The sequence below is a fragment of the Falco peregrinus genome, chromosome 12 (genome assembly GCF_023634155.1).
Source record: "Falco peregrinus isolate bFalPer1 chromosome 12, bFalPer1.pri, whole genome shotgun sequence".
In the NCBI taxonomy this organism is placed as follows: Eukaryota; Metazoa; Chordata; class Aves; order Falconiformes; family Falconidae; genus Falco; species Falco peregrinus.
Genome location: NC_073732.1, coordinates 18,163,666 through 18,184,607, shown reverse-complemented (window position 1 = coordinate 18,184,607; position 20,942 = coordinate 18,163,666). Strand labels below are relative to the sequence as shown.

General features: G+C 38.6%; 2 protein-coding genes across 3 annotated transcripts in view; one reads left to right on the top strand and one right to left on the bottom strand.

The window, feature by feature from the left end:
* The window catches only part of PSMD1 (proteasome 26S subunit, non-ATPase 1), a 75,641-nt gene that overhangs the window by 27,602 nt on the left and 27,097 nt on the right, over positions 1–20,942 (bottom strand). The gene's annotated exons all lie outside the window — the stretch shown is intronic.
* On the top strand, positions 7,578–19,801 carry HTR2B (5-hydroxytryptamine receptor 2B). Of its 2 annotated transcripts, XM_005237753.4 has the most exons (4): positions 7,578–8,331; positions 9,033–9,671; positions 16,426–16,626; positions 18,655–19,801. In XM_005237753.4, exons 2-4 carry the CDS (start codon positions 9,365–9,367, stop codon positions 19,533–19,535), a joined length of 1,389 nt encoding a protein of 462 aa, XP_005237810.2. In that variant the 5' UTR covers positions 7,578–8,331; positions 9,033–9,364; the 3' UTR covers positions 19,536–19,801. The 2 variants fall into 2 exon arrangements, with proteins under 2 accessions (XP_005237810.2, XP_055672843.1); XM_055816868.1 differs by lacking the exons at positions 7,578–8,331; positions 16,426–16,626 and having other exon boundaries at positions 8,569–9,671.

Sequence of the window (20,942 nt, the reverse complement as noted above, 5' to 3'; positions counted from 1 at the left end):
GTGTCTTGTGAATACTGAGCATTTCTGCAGTAGGGCAGAACTCACAGCTATGGATACATGCATTTCCTTCCTGTGTTTGTAGTCATATTTATCACTCCATTGATTTTGATGCCACACAAACCACTTGGTATATCGTACACTGCCAATTTCAGCATTTCTAATGCAGCAAAGGCGAAATTGTTTGTAAAGTAAGCATCTCTGTGTCAGATGAGTCTGCATTCTGAACTCCTAGGTATTGCAAGCACATTCATCACAGCTGATCTGTTAAATTTACCCCATCTCATGACACCATGAACACAAGAGCCACACAGGAATGCAGCTGGCAAGTACACGCTTATGAAAAAGAAAGGCAGGAAACCATAAATCGCAAATCATTTAATTATGCCTGTTTTCAAAGCGCACATCATCTGGTTATCCACTCCATCTCACTGTGTTTTGCAGCCCAGACTAGCTTTTTAATTGTCACATTCACAATCCTAAAAGCAGTCTTGCAAGCCATTTACTTTGACTATAAACTGATTTCAGACTGAAATATATAAAGAAAGAGTCGAAAACACCTTAGTTTTAGCTTCCCTTCTTATGTTTGCTACACTGGAAGATGGAGGTTAGCAGCAGTATCTGCTGTACACAGGAATTACAGACACTTAATGATCCTACTTGATGCTATCAAAGCACTCAACTCAAGAGGTAGAAAAACCATTATAGAGTATGCTCCGGCACTAGTTTTATTTAAATGAATGCCTGAATCATAGAAAACAAGTAAAAGAAAAAAAAGAAAAAGAAAAAAAAAAGTCCTTCACAAGCAACAATCTGGTTCATTGTCTTCTTTCATTGTGACTGGGGACAGAAGACATGCTCATATAACCCCACACTCACACTTCAATTATACTCTACATACAAAATCACTTAATTTCTACTCTAGCTATTACCTCTTTTCATTTTAATGTGTTCCCATAGTCTCGTCTCATAACTAGTCCTGAACTTTTCACAGCCCTCTCTCCTGATCCAGCTGACTGCAGACAGGCAGCACCACTGCACAGGCTCCAGTCCTCCCCGAGAACTGCTGAAAGGACCCGAAGGCACCCAGGTTTCAGAGGCTACTCAATGCCTCAGCAGTAATAGCAGCAAGTACCCAGGTCTCCTACCCTACTTCCAAGTGTCTTGTTTCTTTGTGAGTTTTGCTAAAACATCTGCACGGGGAGAGAATTCTATCTACCATCGCTACCTTCAAAAAACCCCAAATCCCTCCAAACAGCAGCAGAAAAACCCCAACAACCAACACAAAAGAAGAGAGGAACAAAGGCAAAGTTGCTGGAAACTGTTGCCTCCAAGATGCAGCTATGGTGACAAATGTTAAGAAGGGGGAAGAGCTGGGAAACAGAATGATGTAAAGTGAAGACTATAAACTAGAAGACATTTAAAACTACCTGCCAGTCTCTTGCTTAAATAACAGCTTGGATGCTGACAATGATTTTCAAAAATGAGCTGATGTAGAGACCAGGAGTCACAAAACCTGTAATAAATGAGCCCAAGCATTCAGCTGCACAGAAGACTTCAGCTCTTGCACAAAGACTCTTAACACCTTTGTGTTTGCTTTACTTCAGCAAACGTTAAACAGGCAGATTGTGACACGAGGAAGAGAAAAACATCTTCTGGTAAAGATGTGATTATACACTTTGAAGCATTAATCATTAAATTCCTGCTCAGAAAGCTGGATTTTATAGAATCATTAACTTGGACACATCTTTTGTGTCTGCAAGCTCAGAAGTTCCCACACAGTTTTTATTATAAAATCAGGATTAAAGTACACTGATTATGAAATTCTTAGTCATATTTAAATTATTTGTGGCCATTTTCCCAAATGCTTTTCTCTCAAATCTATCCATAAAATGGTCAAACATTTTGACAGGAGGCCTTCTGTAAATCTACTTTGGGAGTTAAAGCTACTTAATGGGTCCGACTTTCCTCAGTAATACAGTCTTCTCGATCCTGCAATCTTCAAGTGTATTCCCATTCTAGTTCTCTATTACACGCAGAATTAGAAGTGGGTTGAGGAAGTGAAATGTCTTGTAAAAATGCTTATCAGAGGGACAGGACTTCAGTACACAAGAGCACTGTTGGCATCAATACTTAAGCAGTAACATTTCCTCATTCGCTTTGTAAAGTGTCTCAGCAATAAAGTCCTACACACTGTTGCCAAAGGTTAGCCCATATCAGCCCAAACCCACACTTAATAAAATTTGTAACACACAAAACATTTCTGTCAAGTGACCAAAAAAAAAAAATAATTAAGAATCCCTCATAAACAGTTACAGGCTGCACTCATGCCCCCATGGCATTACTTCCAACTAGTAATCCAGTTAGGGAATATGTTTAAAGCACGACCACATTCTCCTTGCCCTGGCCGAGGCTTTCACCCTTCACTTCGAGCACAACCACAGGACACTCAGCACAGCAGAGGGACAATCCTGCTGCTGATGGAGGAGGATTTCACTTCACTGGTACCAAGCCCCACACAGGTTCTCAAACAGAGACCAACCCTTCGGCTCCCCACTGAAGACCTCTACCACTCTGTTGTGCTGATGGCTGAACCAATGTGGTTACTGAGTAGAAACCTTTTGTGGGAGAGGGAGAGAAGTAATGAAGAGTGTGAGAAAACTTAAAATACTTAAAAAAAAAAAGGTAAATGGCTTATCAGAAGTCACACTCAGGAACAGGCTACTCTTGGTCAGTCCTAATACAGACATCTGACATGACTACAAGTTAAACAGAACATCCCATGAAATATCAGGATAACGTCTGGATATTCAGTGGGCAGAAGTTTTATCTCCAGACACAATTCCCCCCCAACCCTCTTAAAAGTCATAGTAAAAATTCTAAACCTTAATTATATTTAATATATTTTGAGGATAGAAGCAACGTACCACAGTCCTCTAGTCTGACCTTCCCATAACACAGTCCAGTAATTTAATCTCAAAATTCCTACATTAAAGCCTAAGGCACATCTCTAAACTGGGATGTATATCTTAGCAAGATAGGCAATGTCTATTTTTAAAAACCAAATTATCTTTAATGCACTGGTTCCTTCCTTTTTTCCTAACACTGGTTTTGCTCAAGCAGTTTGCTTTTGCAATTACATTTTACTACAACAGCAAAACGACGACAAAAGAACGGCCTGATTATTTCCTTCATTTTCATCTGAAAATTGCTCAGCTGCTCCTACATAAGCCATTAGAACAGACGTCAGTGAACCCAGACCCATATACAAAAAAGCCAACATCTCAACCAGCCTCAACTTTGTTCTGTTACCAGGAATCTAAATGAATCAAGAAGCCAAAAAAGCATACAAGTTTATTCTAAAGGGCTTCAACACATTAGTCAGCTACAGCTTTATTCCCACTCTACACCAGAATAAGTTTTACTGTTGTGATATATGGGCTGCAGATGAAGGACTTCCGTCAAGATTCAGTTAACAGTTTCAGAAATCATAAACAAAACTGTGAAGAAAAACAAAGATGCACCAAGACAGCAATGACAAATTCTCAGTAAAACATAATAGCTACTAGCATTTTATTAGTTTTACTCATCAACTGCTGCTCTCAAAACCTCCACAAGAAATGAACACTATGCAGCTAAGGATTTTGAATCTTCACAGAAGCCATAACCAGACAGAACACAGAGGAGCTGCCTAACTCCTGCCCAATTACCTGAGCCTTAGCCTCAACTTTGATCTCATTCCTGGGGATGTTCATCTGCTAGATATAACTGAATATAAATGACATATTTATACACATATCAATGTTATACTCTTGATATAAAAGCTGATACTTAGCTTGTAAGCACCCTAGAATTTCTGAGAAACCAAAGAAAGTCTTGCATTCTTCATTATTTCCAAAGAGAGAGGAAGAGAAAGTTTTTCTTAAGCCTCCAGGACAAAAATTCACAATATAAACCCCAATATGTTAATTGTTAGTAACTCAGATCAACATGAACAAAACCACTCAGATCAGCTGGACACAGAAAATTGTTAGTTTTCTTTTCAGTCCCTCATGTTGACCATGGAAGGTTCCCCATAATTTGCAGAGAACCCCGAAAATGCATTCCCTTTTCACCATGAAACATTTCATATAGTAGCATTATTAGGAATCTGTAAGGTACCTAAACTGTTTGGTTTTATTTTCTGAAGGTAATTACAATTGCACCATCTGCAGATACTGTAATTCTTAGTAGGCTGTACCTACAAGAGCCTTATTGGGCTACCAAAAGTTGAGGAACATTGTTAGATACATCAATCCTGTTTTAACAATCCACTTGATTTTTTTTTTTTTTTCTAAGAGGCACACAACACCACCACAAGACAAATTAAAAACTCAGATTGCCGTATCTTCAAGCATATTCCACTTAGTTTTAGATCACAGCCCAGTTAGAACCACATCCAAATACCTTTGCACAGCCTATTGCCAATTCTGTAGTGTTGCACACCTTGAAGGTTAGAGGACTATTTCAGTAATATTTAAACATGAAATCCTGTATATCTAAGATAGCATCAATAAGTAAATAAACCAGATATTGAAAATAAACCACCACAGTGGTCTTGTGATTGAGACTAAAAATGGAAGCGCCTGAAGCATCACTAACACATTTTTTTAGTCTAAATATTTAAGGACTTTACAACTCATTGAAAAATGAAATGTCAGAGAATTAAAGAACAATGTCAAATATATCTTTTAGATTCCTCTCCAGTCATATTTCAAAAGATTCTAAATATTTATGACTGTAAACTATTGGACACGAATAAATCACTTGATACAGAACTATTTCCACAAGTTGTTTTGTAGTGCACCAAGAGATTAAAAAAAAAGAAAAGCTTAACAGAAGTTTCATTTCATCCATAAATGAGTTAATAAAGAAGGAATGCAGATATCTAATGGCACAATTTGCAGTCATTTCTGAAGGGGGAGGCGGGGCATGTAGCAGCAGAGGGAAAACATAGAAAAGGTAAAACTGCAGAGAAAAATGCAGACAGACACATTTTGATGTAGATTATGCAAGGGTGTAAACCCCGTCTCTTTTTCTCTTGACAAAAAAATACCAAGATATTCCCCTGCCAGGAGCTTCCTGCAACTCTCTTGTGTGCAACACAGCCTCCTTCTCCACAATGTTTTTCTGAAATGCATCCTGGTTGCCTAAGCACGTATTGCTAAAGAATGAGAACTTCTAGGAAGCCTCCCACTGTCAGGAGGATGAGGCCGAGCACTGCCAAGAGGCACAGCAGATGAACTTGAAGGATATGCACCAGCTGAACAACACTGTCACCAGTGTCAGCTCACATCTAACGTGGACATGGCTCCATTCAAATAAAATAGTATTGGCAATCTGAAAACAGAAATAACAGGAAGGGATGGGGAAAAAAATTAGTATCTATGCATGGTTCAGATATTAAGGTACAGTGGACCAGGAGTGGGGTCTAGCAAAATTTAAGGTTTATCATCATTAACACAGGAAAGGAGCTGGATATGGGGGCAGGACACAGGCCTGCATAAAAAGCCTAGCCAGAAGCATGCAGTGAAGGAACTACTGCAGATCCGTATCTATGAAGGAGGATATGTTTCTCAAATTATTCAAAACTGGGAGAGCTAAAAAAACCTCACAAAACGCAGATAAGTTTTCTAGCCATCTGCACCAAGCAGGTATACATGCCTAATGCAACTAAACTCATATAATCTTCCTCTGCAAGTTCTTAAGAAAACTGTTTTCATCTGCATTTTAAAAAAATAATTTCATTTTCAATTAGGTATGAATGCGTTTATGCAGATTTCACCAGAGCAATCTTCAGGCAACAGTACAGCCTTCTGCTGGTGCTTCATCAAGGTGCCTCTCCTCTCCCAACGTATTTAATTTAGTCATTCTAGTAGCTAAAAAGATGATTTTGTCATATAAATGACATTTTAACATCCACTGAGGCATTCCAGAGAAGTGGAAACACTTGATCTTCACTTTGACCAAAACACCTTTACCACATTAGCCAACAGTGATGCTTCTTGATAGCAAGACCTATGAAGAAAATTTATAGAGGTAATACAGAACTCAAAATTACGCTTCTGTAACTCTTGATACTTCCCCCACGCCGAATTGATTGAGGGATAGTGTCTACTGCACTGTGAAAGTGTGAGAAGTAAAAAACCCAACCAAGCAAAAAAAAACCCCAACAAACAACCCAAAAAAAAAAGCCCTCTTTCAAGATAATGCTTTAGCTCCAACACAGGCTTGCACCAGTAACACGCTGATGATCAGCAGACGGCTCTGATAGATGCATTATTTTTTTTCCCCTGGAAGTTTTAATTCTGTTCTTTAAATTCAGAGATGTGACCTGAAGAGTTGCTTGTGACACACACCCAGAAGGAGATCACTGAAAGTAAAGGATTAATCTATCTTTTACTATACTTTGGTGGTTTATTTGTTTTCCATTTTTTATGGAAACATACTGCCCATAGCTCCATCTCCAAAACGTAGTAATAATTCCAGCTGTCTTTCAACAAGAAAAAAATAACTCAAGTGTCAATGATGAAGGAAAACAAGCTTTATCTGTACAATCAGAAAGAGAGAACACAGGCTCTGTTTATCCAATGGAAATTTTGGTAAAGACTTCAAGTACAGATAGATTTATTTTATAAATCTTGAAGGCCCTCCTGGCATTAAACAGAAACTTATTAGACGTAGGTCGAGCTTCAGGAAAACTGAATCCAGATGCTCAGTAGCCCAATACAGTATTGTCCTGTCTCAATTTCTGCTTTTTCTATGTTTTCATGTACTCTGCTCTCTCAGTTCTATCAGACATTATGCTGGGGAGGTGGTCAGATAAGAAAACAAAATTAATGTAGGTAGATTAATCTTTATTTCCTAATATATATTTTTCTGAAGAATGGACATCAAAAGTCAGTTGCAAATGAGTACAGCATGGAATCTTGCCAAAGGTTTCCTTCACACAGGAAAAATAAGGAACAAGCGAAAACTACTTTGCTATCGTATGATATGAACACACTTTAAGTCAAGTATTTCTATTAATTTCTAGCAGCAGCTTTCTTTTCGGCCCCAAAGTAGTTGTATCTTAAAGATATGAATGCTTTCTTTAAAAAAAAAAAAAAAAAAAACAACACACACCAAAACCAAATATAAATTGATTCAGAGTTCACTGAGGACCCAATTCCCAGCTCAAGCCTGGTAAGCACTAGCAATTCATGGAATGTAATGGCCAGTGACATACAGGGGGTCAGACTATGATCTCTTCTGGTCTTAAACTCAAAGACTATTACACACTTGTCCAGCTAATGTCTTTGGAAGTGAACTCTATTTGCATTTTAATGCAGAACTGTAAGATGATGTTAAAGACCATACACACATCCACTGAAAGCTGCAAGGGTAACAAAACAGAACATTTGTGGTAATAAAAAGCAGCTGCAAGAAGAAAGATTTAAAGTAACAGTGTAACTTAAAATAGAGGGCTAGACAATACTTTCATAAAATCTCTCAAGAAAAAAAAAAACCCACCAAACTGGGGTGTTTACAGGGCAGCAGAACTTTTCAGGGTTAACAGTGCTTCCATCCAGAGAGAGCAAGTGCGCAGGCATACGCACGCTGTGGTGCATATAACTACCATATCATAGCGTGAAGGGTCATTTACAGGACCTGCACATCCTGATACAGCTACAAGGAGCACACGTTATAGTACTGGAGCACTGAATCAATCAACCCTTCTCTGGCTCTTTTCCAGCCAGAGTCTCACTCATTTACTTCCCTGCTTTTCAAGCACTTGAGCTGGATACACCGCAGTGAGTCAATCAACAAACAAGGGCAGAAGCAGACAGCGAGCTTTGCTAATGAACAACGAGAAAACTGCACAGAGACTCTGCTAATCGCTTAAGTAAAATCATCAAAAGAATGGAAAAGGACAGCAAAAAAAGAAAACAAGCTTATTTCTATCTTTTTATAAATGTGGCCAGAATGATTCTTCTCTAGATGTGGCAAGAATGATTCTTTTACTCCGATCAAGAGTTGGACAAAATACCTGGGTAAGAAACACAGTTTTCCCAAAACAGAAATTCTTAATCTTGGTGTTAGAAGAAATGTGCTAAACAAAAGCACACAAAGAGAAAAGCTTTAGAAAAAGTCTAAAAAATAAAACCAACTGAAAAACTTGTTTTCAAGAAAGCAGTGAAAAAAATCCTATCTTAAAATCCTCCACATGACGAAAAAGAAAATCAAAAAGGATATTCCTAGAAGCAAAGTGAACTCTACTGAAATGCAAGAGAAAGTGAAATGCAAGAGAAAGAGGTAAGGCTTTCTTCACCTGAAAAATGCAACACATCAAATCTTCTCAGTAACTGAGCATTTGTTCAGCTTAACACTGTGACAGCTGTTTTAGTCTCTGCTTGAAGGGGGAAATGTACGGCTTAAGTCTCCAGCAGTTGAGAGACAGAGAGAGAGGGAGGGAGGGAAAGAAAAGGCTGTGCTTAATAAAAGCCCTGCTCAAATTACAAAAACAAATGGTTTACTCCCCGCCCCCCCCCCCCATCCCTTCAAGTAATGTGTAAATTTAGATGTCTCAGTTCCATAAATCTTTATGGTCCCCTTGAGACCGTCACCAGTATTTTATTGTCTACAGCTTCCTGACCTGCACCTGATAAATTAGGAGCTGCAGACACTAAAACGGAAACCTCATACATAATTTCTGAAGATATTTTTGGGGTGACCCTCTGTGGCGAAATAGGATTCTTAATAAGGGGAAATATGGGAACTGCCATCTGCCTACGCACACGCTGCTGGAGACTATCAGGAGAGGAGGAGTTGCATATACACAACACGAGCATCTGCCTTTGCATCAGTTTGTACTTACAAAGAGCAAATCTATGTACCCTGTATCTAAAGGGAAACATTTAACATCCAAATTGATCTATCAATTTTTACTGCGGTTAGAAAGGGGAAAAAACCCAAACTAACAAAAAGGAAGCTAACGCACTGCCTGCTTTTCACAGCTACTGAACTGTCTCCTATAATCTTCTGAAACCTGAACCTCGCTATAAAGGGGAGACCAGACCACTGAACCCTACCTACCAGAGATGGACACAAGACAGGACTTTGATTTTTAAGACCTAACTGCACACAGCAAGACACAAGATAAAAAAAATTGGATACCAGCTCGGACATGGTTACAGTACCTCAAAATAGCAGATGACCAGTTTACCATACTGACCATGCTGGCCTTTCTTCAGGACCATCGTGGACCAGAGAGGAACAGTGAACTCTTGGACTGTACACAATTCCTGTGCAAAATACAGCTCCTGAATACTTTCTACTGGACACAAAGATGTCCTATCCTTTACATTTCTTGAATGGGTCTGGAGTTGGCAATGGATCTTTGTCACCTCTCTCAGTAGCAGAACCCAAGCAGGAATACCCAAGCGATGAACAAGGAAATAAAGTGCGTTGGGCAGCTTTACTGATCCTCCTGGTGATAATCCCCACCATTGGAGGGAACATACTTGTCATACTGGCGGTGTCTCTGGAGAAAAAGTTGCAATATGCTACCAACTACTTTTTGACATCCTTGGCGGTGGCAGATTTGCTCGTGGGTCTGTTTGTGATGCCGATTGCCCTCCTCATAATATTATTTGGTAAGTACAGTGCATTTGTTTCATCAGGCTAGCATATGGCATACAATTTGGGAAGGTCTAATTTAAACAGAAGAACTGTTTGCTTTCCACCATTACAATTTTTAAAATAATTTGGATGAGGGCTGCTAATTTTTCTCCCCCTCTCACCTTAATACAGCTTAATGTCTTTATGGAAAGTATACCACTGTGGATATTTTTTCCTTTGAAATAAACCATTCAAAAAAAAAAAAAAATCACCTGAGACTTAGAATTGATACTAAATTGGAACTAGAAACAGCAAATCACATTTTGTACAGTGTAGTATTTTAAACATCAGCACAATGTTGGTATCTATTCTATTGGATATTATGCTAATTGTAGGCAGTCTTTTACATGAAATGAAGTCTAGGTATCTGTTCAGTGTACTGAACAGGTCTTGAACTTTCTTGGAATCCAGCACATGATTTTATCTTAGTATTGATTCCAAGCTTCATGAACAGCCAGAGATGCTCCCTTACACCATCGGAGACAACAAACCTTACCAGTACTAGTTTCAGAGAAACCTATTTTTCACCCACCCAGAAGAAAGCAGCAGGTTCATAAAGCACCCTAAAGAATTAACTCTGTCAAGCCAAGAAAGCTTCAATCCGTGTAATGTTTGAGACTCATTTAGTCCGGTTCATATGGAATAAAATACGGTTGTTTTTTTTTTTTACATGAACATACACCGAGTGTGACATTTTCTTTCTGGTTATTCATTACAGAACAAACATGACTTTTTCACATTCTCTCATACTCAGCTTTATTTCAGATACTGCTTTTGACAACTAATCAGAGGTAGCTCCATGGGAAAGTCTCTCTTTTACTCCTAAAGTTTCTTAAAGAATACATTTTAAATTGTCTATTTATGTATCATACAAATGGAAAAAATCAACAAGATGGGTTTTTCGACAAACTTGGATCTACACAATTATCTTTAACATATAGATACCCCTGGGCCCTACATAACAAAAGGAAAAATTAATTCCTGCAGTCTATGCTAGATCTCTAAGAGTTGCCTAAGCAACAAGCAAACAATCATAAACTTTATTTCAGAAAGGCCATCAGTAACTTTTGTTTGCTGCAGAAGACTGGTATCACTTTATTAACAAATGTGTTTATTCACTAAATGCCTTGAGACTGAATTTCTGTGTATTACAGACTGCTTCTCCCTAAACAGATGTATGAACTGGAGGTCAGAATTCAGTGTTGAGATCATAAAATAACCTTTTTTCCAAGTAACAGTGTCTAAAAAGAAAAGTAAACGTACATGACTAGGACAGTGATTTCTAACTTAAAAACGACACCACAGTCACTTATAAAAAACCTTAGGATGTCACGTATGTGCACATGCATATGCAGAGACAAGAAACAATATCTGTGTGTAAGTATGTATATACATGTAACTGCTTAATTCCTGCCAAAGGCCTCATTAATAATAAAAGTAAAACTACTAACCATAAAAAGTACTAGTATTGGACTAGCAATCAATACAAAGGGAAGGCATGTTCTGGATTTTGTGGAGTTCTTTATTGGTGGTGGTACAGGGTTTTTTGTTTGCCTTTTTTATATTATTTTTGTTTTGCTAGATTAATACATCTTTTCTTTTTAACTTTGTAAAGAGACTATTGCTCCTTAATCTCTCCATTAATCCAGTGCTAAATCCTGGTTACAACCCTTTAAAAGCATGCTAGGAATCTTAATTTAAAAGTCAAACAAAAGCATCTTTCATGTTGCAGGAAATTTACAAGAAAGTAGCAAAATTAGTTGGAATTAGCTAAGTAAGACTGATCGGCCTTTCACATAGTAGTGGTTAAAACTGAAAGTTCTTGCATACAAGTCACTCTTTGGCAGCCAACCAGAAAAACTGCTTTGCCACTTCATCCACTGGGGAAGATGCTGAGGTGTTTATAGAAGTTCAAAGCCCAAGCAAAACAGGAAGAGTTAATGGAATGAAGCTAGAACAGACATTTAAATACATAACAAGTCTAAATCTTGAAGCTACATTAGCCAGATAACTACTTGAACATTGAATAATCATTGACAACTGGAGAGCTAATTAAATTCAGCCTCTTGGCACTTCCACACAGGAATGCTCCTATAATAATGAAATAGCTGGGTGCAACTTCTAGATACAGAATACAAATATTATGCTTCCAGTTTGGGACTGATATCTAACTATGTGGAGAATATTTGAGGGGAAAAAGGTGTGAACTAAAGTGCAGTCACATTAAATGATCCTGACTGTAAAAACCAATGTGTCACAGAGCATTCAAATTCAAAAGCTACTACAGATATTGGCTCCATGCCCTGACAGCACACTCAGAGAAAAAGCTTCAGAAATAGACAGACGCTTTCTGTAATAAAGTGCTGCCCCTTTTAAAAATAAACAAATCTCTAACTCACAGGTATAATAGCATGAGAAGCAGATTATTTATTCTCAGCAGAGCAACCAAAATGTACTCTGGTACAAATACACACTGCAATTTCAATTTAGGGGTGCAAGTGTCAGAATATAGCAAGCAATAAAAGCAATGAACTGTTTGTAAAGTCTTCCCATTTCTTCCAAAAACAGGAGGATATGTTAGGAAATAATTGCATTCTCTGAAATCTAGCTTTCAAAAGTTATCCAAATTTTTAATACTTAGAATTACTGAAGGAAAGCAAAAATGTTGCTATTCATCAGATAGTGAAATTAGTAGACAAACTTGAGAGATCCTCTCATTTGCAAAGCCTGCAGCAGGAAGAAGTCTGTTCTCCATGATTTGGTGGGCAATGGATTACTTTGAGACAGGGCACATAGCATTTTAAAAATATATTCTCTATTCCTGATATTCATCCACTTAAAAATCAGACAGTAAGGCTGATAGATTTTAAAAACAATGGTTTGTAGCCTGGGACTATTACAATCAATCACCATCTTAACCTTTCCCCCATTACTGATGGGCCACAACAAATCCTCCCTTCTTGCTTGTGCAAACTATGAGAGAAAACTTCTATTGAGGGCTACTTTCCAAAACTTCAAGTATAAAGATAAATAAGAAACCAAAGCTTTATTCTACACAAAGCAACTCTAATTAAAAAAAAACAACAAACTTTGGCTAAATTAAGGAAACTATGACAGTGAACAACTACTGTTGAAGCGGAAATTTTAGCAGAAAAATAAGAGGCAGGCAGCCACAGGGGTGAAACAGCAAGACAGCAGCTTGGGAACACCAGGCCTATACAGCCCACGCAGCTGAATACTGACACAAGGGTGAACGCCACACATGCAAGTTACAGACACATGCACACCAATGTGAAGATTGAAGCCTAGACTTAAGCCAGCTAGTGGTTAAAAATGCCTAATTTCCATCTCAGTAAAAGCATCATTATCTAACAGCAACAAAATCTTTGACAGGTAACACGCTTCAGCAGCCCTTATAGCAGAAGAACAAATGGCTTCCAAGTCTATTTCAAGATCTCTCAATCATGCTTATACATGTACACAAGCAGTGCTTTCTCCCAAGCTTTCAAAAGACCTTTTGGTTTACAGCAAGAGCAGCTCATCAATACTGTACTTTAAGGATTATACATTTCCAAGGTATTTCCTATAAATAAAACTTTTCTTAAATAAAGATTAACCAAGGGTAGACAGTTATGGTAAAAGCTCATCTTCTCTTAAGGTGCAAGACAAACCTTAAAATGTGTATTTTATCCTGGTTTGCCTCAAAACAAGGAAAATTTACAACAGCAGCATTGCCACAGCACTGGGAGGATTTAAGGCAAGGTTTGTAGGAAGGAGGAACACTTTTTTTCTGTTATGCCACCTGACAGCTGGAGAAACCAGACAAGTTTTCAGGCAGGCACTTTTGTCAGATAACCTAGGCATACTACCTGGTTTAAATCAGCTTTCAACTCCCAAGGAAAAAAAAAGACTGAGAGTTTCAGTCAGCCCAGTAAATGTTCTGGTCTGCTCCAAGTGTGGATCTATACTAGGAGAATCAGAACTTGCAACAATTCAAACTAAGCATGAGCTGCTAATGGCTTTGTATCACCACTTGGCAGGACATACTCATTTTACCTTCAGTCAGAATTACAAAACAGGGCAAGGAACAAGCAGGTCACTGTCATGTTCAAGGTCAGAGATTCTTTCTGAGTCCTGAAAGGATATTAATATTCCATCCTTTTCCTACTCTCAAACTAACAGAATAGGCCAACAGTGACACACACCACCACAAAATGCGCAACTCCACCAAGAGCCGTCCCTCAAACACTAGGCACAGAGCTTCTAACACAGGTGCAAGCAACAAATCAAAATAAGTAAAAGCAAAATAGACCATGATATGAAACCTAGACAACTACATGACTCTTCTGGACTTTCAGGTATCAGTTTCACAATATTTGTTTTGTTTAAACAGTAACAATATTCTTCAATTCTTATCAGCTACTGCATTTGAAGTCTACTCTGATTTTTAGATAAAACACATACATACAAATACAACAGTACATATTCTATAGTCATGAATGTGGTAACTTACTGCCCTCTGCATCCAATTCAAAACAAGACAAAAATAAAGACAAAGCTTTCTCTGTTCAGTTGCACTTAACTAACAAAAGGTCTTGCAACTCAAAAACATACAAATGCACCTATATTCAAAAGAAGGAAAAGAGCTTTTTGTTGCAAAATATTTCAGAGCCACCTTTTGCAAAGAGTAAACTAACTACAGAAGGAAAGGATTTATCACAGTGCAATTCTCCAGAAAGCAAAGCAACTACAACCTAGTGAGCAGCACTGGAGAGCTAATACCCTCCAACAGAAGTATTAGCTGCTCACTTGAAATCCAGCTGTGTTATCCACCATCCTTCAAGATGTAGAATACACTTTCCATTGTTAACATTTTTATCTGAACTAATCCTTCATCACGGAGTCAGAATTAGTCTTATTTTTCTAGAGTGAGCAAAAAAATGTAAAGCCCATCAAATCAATTATTTCTTTTAACTATAATTTTTTTCCTTCAGAAAGGCACCATACCTTACTGCCAGCTGAGAGCGTAGACAGAAAAATTAAGTATGAGTAAGCGTTTCATAATATACTAATTACAACTTTCTCATACTAGCCTGACAGCATAATTTTTTGAAGCCAATTTCAACCATGATATCTATTTTAGGAAATATGCAGCTAGATACTAAAGTCTACTGGTTAATGATTTGAGAATAGACCACCTCTTTCCCTTCTGCCTTGCTGCCTACATCATCCTCCCTGGTGTTCACTGCTTTGGGGATGGGTGAGGGTCAGTTCTGAGCTCCATCCATTCATGCTCTTTGTTTAACAGGCAAGGTTTCCCAACACAGGTGAGAGAGTGCAGACAAGTACTTGCTATGTCTGACTTTATGAACCCGAAGATGGAAAATTTTATAATGCAAGTCAAGGCAGCACCACTATCATTTCCATCTGTCAGTCACATTATAAAAAAATGTTTTAATCTCAAACTACTGCAACATTACCACATTGATACAACTGGGCATTACAATAGTCCAGCTCATTTGGCATTCTCTGTATGCAGATCTATTTATTCAGAGCAAGGAGATTAAAACCAACCTGCTTTGGATATATCTTTAGAAATGTCTTTTTCCCACCCCTTAATCATCATTCAACAAAGAATTGATTTCTCTAGCAATACTATTAATGTGCCTACTGACTACATACAGCTGAATTCTGTAGAGAAGGAGAATATATCTATCAACTTCTATCATTAGAAACAGAAAAAACTTCTGTGTTCACACACCCTTCGCTAGGACTAAAGAACATTCTTACAGACACACAACACTTACATGCCCTCAAATTGAAGGCTGCTAGCACATGAGTGCTATACAAACTAATAGTGAGTGAAAATAAAGCAGTTAATCAGTTTTATTAAAGTTCATTTGGTTTTGAATTTTAAACATTGATAGGGGAGACCCAGCTGTCAAAAACACAAGCCTTTTGGAAAGCTGAACACTACAAAACCTTGATCTTGGATATAATGCAGTTGACAGACCCCAAGTTCACTATAGAGATTAACATTGAAGATAACTACCGTCAGAATCAGGATGCCAGACTTAAAATCCTCTTTGGGGGCAGGGGTGGGTGGGGGAGAACAACACACCCCCACTCCAAAAAAACACCACTTGCATAAAAGCCTGTCAATTTTTATGAAATCATTACTGAGAATAGCCCTGCTTTGCCACATTAGTGCTCAACTGCATGTGGTGAAGTGACACAGCAAATTTATTTTAAAACTGTGTGAACTAGATTCTTCAACATCACCACTAAGGTTCAGCCGTGGTTCTGCATGATTGACTAATACATTGGTTATGACCCATTATCTCCTCCATTTAATACAACCTTGAATCATAGGATTATCAAGGAGACATAGCTGAAAATATAACCATTTACCAGCAGGGTGCAAGGACCAAGCACAGTCATGGATGAACTTTTTTATCCACAGTCCTTGCTACAAATTGCTTATGATCTAGAAAGAACAAAAAAGACAGGGAAAGGGTTATAACGCACCAACAGCCCAATCAATATGATGGCAGCAGCCATGTCAGTTAGAAGCTAACTAAAATGTAAGACAGAATCCAGCTGAGGCAGTGGCAAGGCTTGGTTCCTGTAGGATTATGAACTTCTCAAAAGTACTGATGCCAAAGGAAAACCATACACTGAACACTCTCAAAAAGCTTAGATTCTAATGAGTTTTCTGTTCTCTTTCAGACAATGCCTGGCCTTTTCCAACTTCCTTGTGTCCCATCTGGCTCTTCCTTGACGTCCTATTCTCTACAGCTTCCATCATGCACCTCTGTGCCATCTCACTAGACCGCTATATTGCGATTAAAAAGCCAATCCAGGCTAGTCAATACAATTCATGGGCTACAACAATCATCAAAATCATCGTGGTTTGGCTCATTTCAATAGGTATGGGAGACTGAGTCTAGAAAAGGAATGCAGAAACTTTTCACGTATAAAACAAAGTGAAAGCTGGGCAAAATGAAAAATTTGGCCAAGCACAATTGATTAGCAGACCCTAACACCTGGGCTGGCCTAAGTCCACCTCTTGGATCATGCATAGCTACATCCCAAAAGTCTGCCAAAACTGCTGCTCCTTTTCAGGCTTACCAGAAAGGGCAAGGACTGCATTGCTCTTCATGGTCCTAAAAGTCCAAAAATCAAAAGACAGTATCTGCACGCATAGCATGTCTCCTGGGAAAGCAAGATTGCATGTTCCTGTGGTAGTATGTTCTGTCCCAAACACAATTTTAAGCCTTGAGTAGATGCTACTAAAATCTGTGCCTTACAATTGTGCCATGAAGCAAGTAAAAAAAGGTTAATTATTTACATCAAGGATTGAAAGATAAATGAGTGGCTGGTTACATTCACACTGAAGACTGAGACACCTGGCAATATAGCATATAGAAAGGCTAACTTATAAGAAACACACCCCTCCTATCCCCTCCCCCCCCCCCCCAACAGTTTATATAAAGGATGCCAACAGATAAGCTTTTATATTAGCACCTGTGGTTTGCATGTGGCACCTCACCTGTCTTTAACACTTAAAAAAAAATGTTAAGTGAGCTAAGGAGGTGAAAACATTTAATTTAAATAACTTAATACATGCTGCAAGCAGACTAGGTAGAGTGCTGTATGCTCTGTGTGCAAGAGAAAGAACAAAATTGTTCTGGATTATTAAGGCCAGTGATGCATAGGAGACTGTGTACATCCGCCTTCTTGGCAGAGGCATATATGGCCAAACCCCAAAATTCCAACTTGAAAAAAAAAGTCTGGAAGAGCTGGGAAGATAGAAGAAAAGATACTATCTCTATTTTATCACAAAAAAAAAAAAAAAAGAGAGGAAACTTAGTATGACAAGACCCAAGTCGACCTTTTAATGCCTGATTTATTGTTATTAATCAGTGCTGTACTTTTTCATCTATTTTATTTAACTCAAAAGTAGTCTGCAGCTGAGTGAGTTCTCCAAATCAAAGGTTAATTTGGTTCAATCCTCATACTAAATGTCTGCTGTATCTGAATGTATGCCTTTTATTAAGAAAGGGATCAAGTGGCTGAGGGGTACACCATTTTGCTCTTGCTGCCTTCAACCAACTTCAGTAAGCGGAGCAGCAGAGGAATACAGTAAATCCCTAGATCTCATTAAGTGGCATCAGGAAACAGCACAAATAACCCAGACAGCAAGGAACCTGTTGTTTTTGTTGTAATGTCAGACTGCTGGAAAATGAAGTGCTGACTGTAATTCAGTGGTTATAAAAAATTTATTTGAAAAACAAGACTAACTTTTTTTTTTTTACACAAGCGGTGAATTATAGAGCTAGCTAGCCTCATTTAAACACTCTTAAATATGTAAGAGACTTTAAACAACAAATCCATCTCAAACACACACTGAACAACTATGGCAACTATTTAACTACTTGTATATATGAAAGAGTCAAGTTGGGTGAAAAAAAAAAAATCAGCTGTCTGTGTCTGGTCACTCGATGCAGTTAAGATAAGAGGGAAAGACAAAATTTATGTATTTACAGAACTGCCCTTCAAGAAGTGCAAATGTTGCCACAGGGTGGGGCAGGGGTGGGAAGCAGATGGCATTAGGGAAACATTTCACTGGAGGAAAAGACATACTAATTTTAACAACTAGAGTCAAAGCAATTCATGTGTTTCAGACTTGAAAACTTGGCAACTTTATACTGCTTCCTCAATCACTAAGTGTTAGTTAGGCCTCATCTCCTTCAAAAGGGCACTATGTCAAAGCTGAGCTTGCCAAGTCTTAGAAAGTACTATTTATGATACCCTCAGCAATTCACATTCTGTCACCCTGTGCCTACTCCAGAGCTCAGGAACTACTTTTCTTTAGAGATCCTGAGGCTTCAGGCCCAAAAAGAAGAGATTGCAAGTAACTACCATACGCTGAAGTACTTGTTTTTTCTCCTGTAGGCATTGCTATTCCGATCCCCATCAGAGGCATTGAAGATGGAAATGGCAACTCAACAAACATCACGTGTGTCCTGATGCCCGATCGTTTTCATGACTTCATTCTGTACGGATCAGTGGCTGCATTCTTCATTCCCCTCGCTATCATGATAGTCACTTACTTTCTGACAATCCAAGTGCTCCGCAAGAAGGCCTACTGGATCAACAAGCCACCTCAGCGTTTCACTTGGTCAACTGTGTCCACAGTATTTCAGCGTGACGCAACGCCTGCCTCCTCACCAGAAAAGGTGGCCATGCTAAACGGCTCCAGAAAGGACAAGACTTTGCCCAATGACACATCTATCTGCAGAACATCTACAGTTGGGAGGAAGTCCATGCAAACAATAACCAATGAACAAAGGGCATCAAAAGTTTTGGGCATTGTATTTTTTCTTTTCTTATTGATGTGGTGCCCATTCTTCATTACAAACGTAAGTTCAGTTCTGTGCAACTCCTGCAACCAGGAGGTTTTTCAAAAACTAATGGAGATCTTTGTTTGGATAGGGTATGTATCCTCCGGAGTGAATCCTCTTGTCTATACACTCTTCAACAAAACATTTAGGGAGGCTTTCAGCAGGTATATCACTTGCAACTATCGGACCACAAAGCCTATAAAGGCCCTTCAAAAGCACTCCAGCAGGATCTCTTTCAGAAGCTCTGTGGCAGAAAATTCCAAGCTCTTTGTCATGCATGGGATGAGAAACGGGATTAACCCCATTATGTACCAGAGCCCAATGAGGTTGAGGAGTTCACCCATCCAAGCCTCATCAGCCATTCTGCTGGATACGTTGCTGCTCACAGAGAATGAAGTTGATAAAACAGAAGAACAAGTCAGCTACGTATAGTGGAACAGCAGCCGTGTCCGTATCATAATATTACTGTATGTATTATTCTAGGAAACTGTGCTATAAGAGGGTATAAATACTATTGTTTTCTGCTATTTATGCAAGCAATATCTTATAAATTTATATTAATTCCTCTCCTCCAAAGTCTCCTCTACTTGAACCCCAACGCTATGGTGGCAACCACAACTTCATTCCATGATAAATGACTAATGCAGAATTGTAGCCTACAGGAAGAGGAATATAAATAAAAGTTAAATCAGTTTGAATATCTGACTTCAGTTATCATCTTCAGTCTCCACAAAGTACATTTTTATATAAACAGCATCTCCGTACAAACACTACTTTAGCATTTGCTCCAGCAAGAAGACAGAACACTCTGTAGGTTGATGCTCTAATGATGAGATTAGCAGGGGGATAGAAGCTTGCTGGTTTTAATTTAAATTCACCCTTACTCCTGTAAACAAAACAGCACACAGGCTCACTGCATTGCCTCCTACTTATCCAAGAATGAGCTTTTCTTGTTCTCTGAGGGTATGTATATCACAAGCAGAATCACTCGGTTCAGAGTCCAAAAGGTGTAGGTGTCCTTTCCACAAGGGGCAAAACTGGTTCTTCGGGTAAGAAAAAATTCCACGTGCTGAAGTTATCCCTTTGTGGTTTTACTGTAAGGGGTGGGCAGAATCTCTCACCCACCTGAATTTTATCTCCATTACTCTCACATATATCTGTCACAATGTCAGATCTGTCACAGAAAACTGCCCTTTGTTCTTTTGACACTAAGAAAAATAAATGAGAGCATTTAACCAAAACAGGACAAAATCACATCAATGATCACGAGTAAAAACAGGACAGGCAGTGCCTGGAACATCCCTTTAATTTATACAAACAGACTTCCTTTATGACCATTGGAACTTCAGTGAAAGTCTTCCCTCATCCAAGATAGCTCACACTAAGTAGAAAAATCTGACAGAATAGCTATTTCATTTGAAAGTAAGAGCAAATGTTTCAGAGACAGCAGGGACAACACTACTATCTAGACCCACAGTTTAGCTTAGGTCAAAAGAATTTCATTGACCTAATGGCACAAGATTACAGGTCCCAATTCACATTCTCTCAAACATGTTCAAGCCTGCCATCAGAGCACAAAATTCATAGAAAGAATCACTCCTCACAATCCAAAAAAGCTGCCAGACTATCATCTGGGAAATCAGGAGCTTCTGACAGTTCCAGACAATCTCTCTTTGGGAAGGGAAATCAGATTTCCCCAAAGTCCTGGAGTTCTTACTGTAAGCAGCTAGCTCACCATTTTTTTCAATAGTTTCCATTTACAGTAAAACTTTCAGCTCAGGCTTTGTTTTCATTTTTAATGTTTTCAGAACTCTTCAGTTACATGCCAATATTACATAC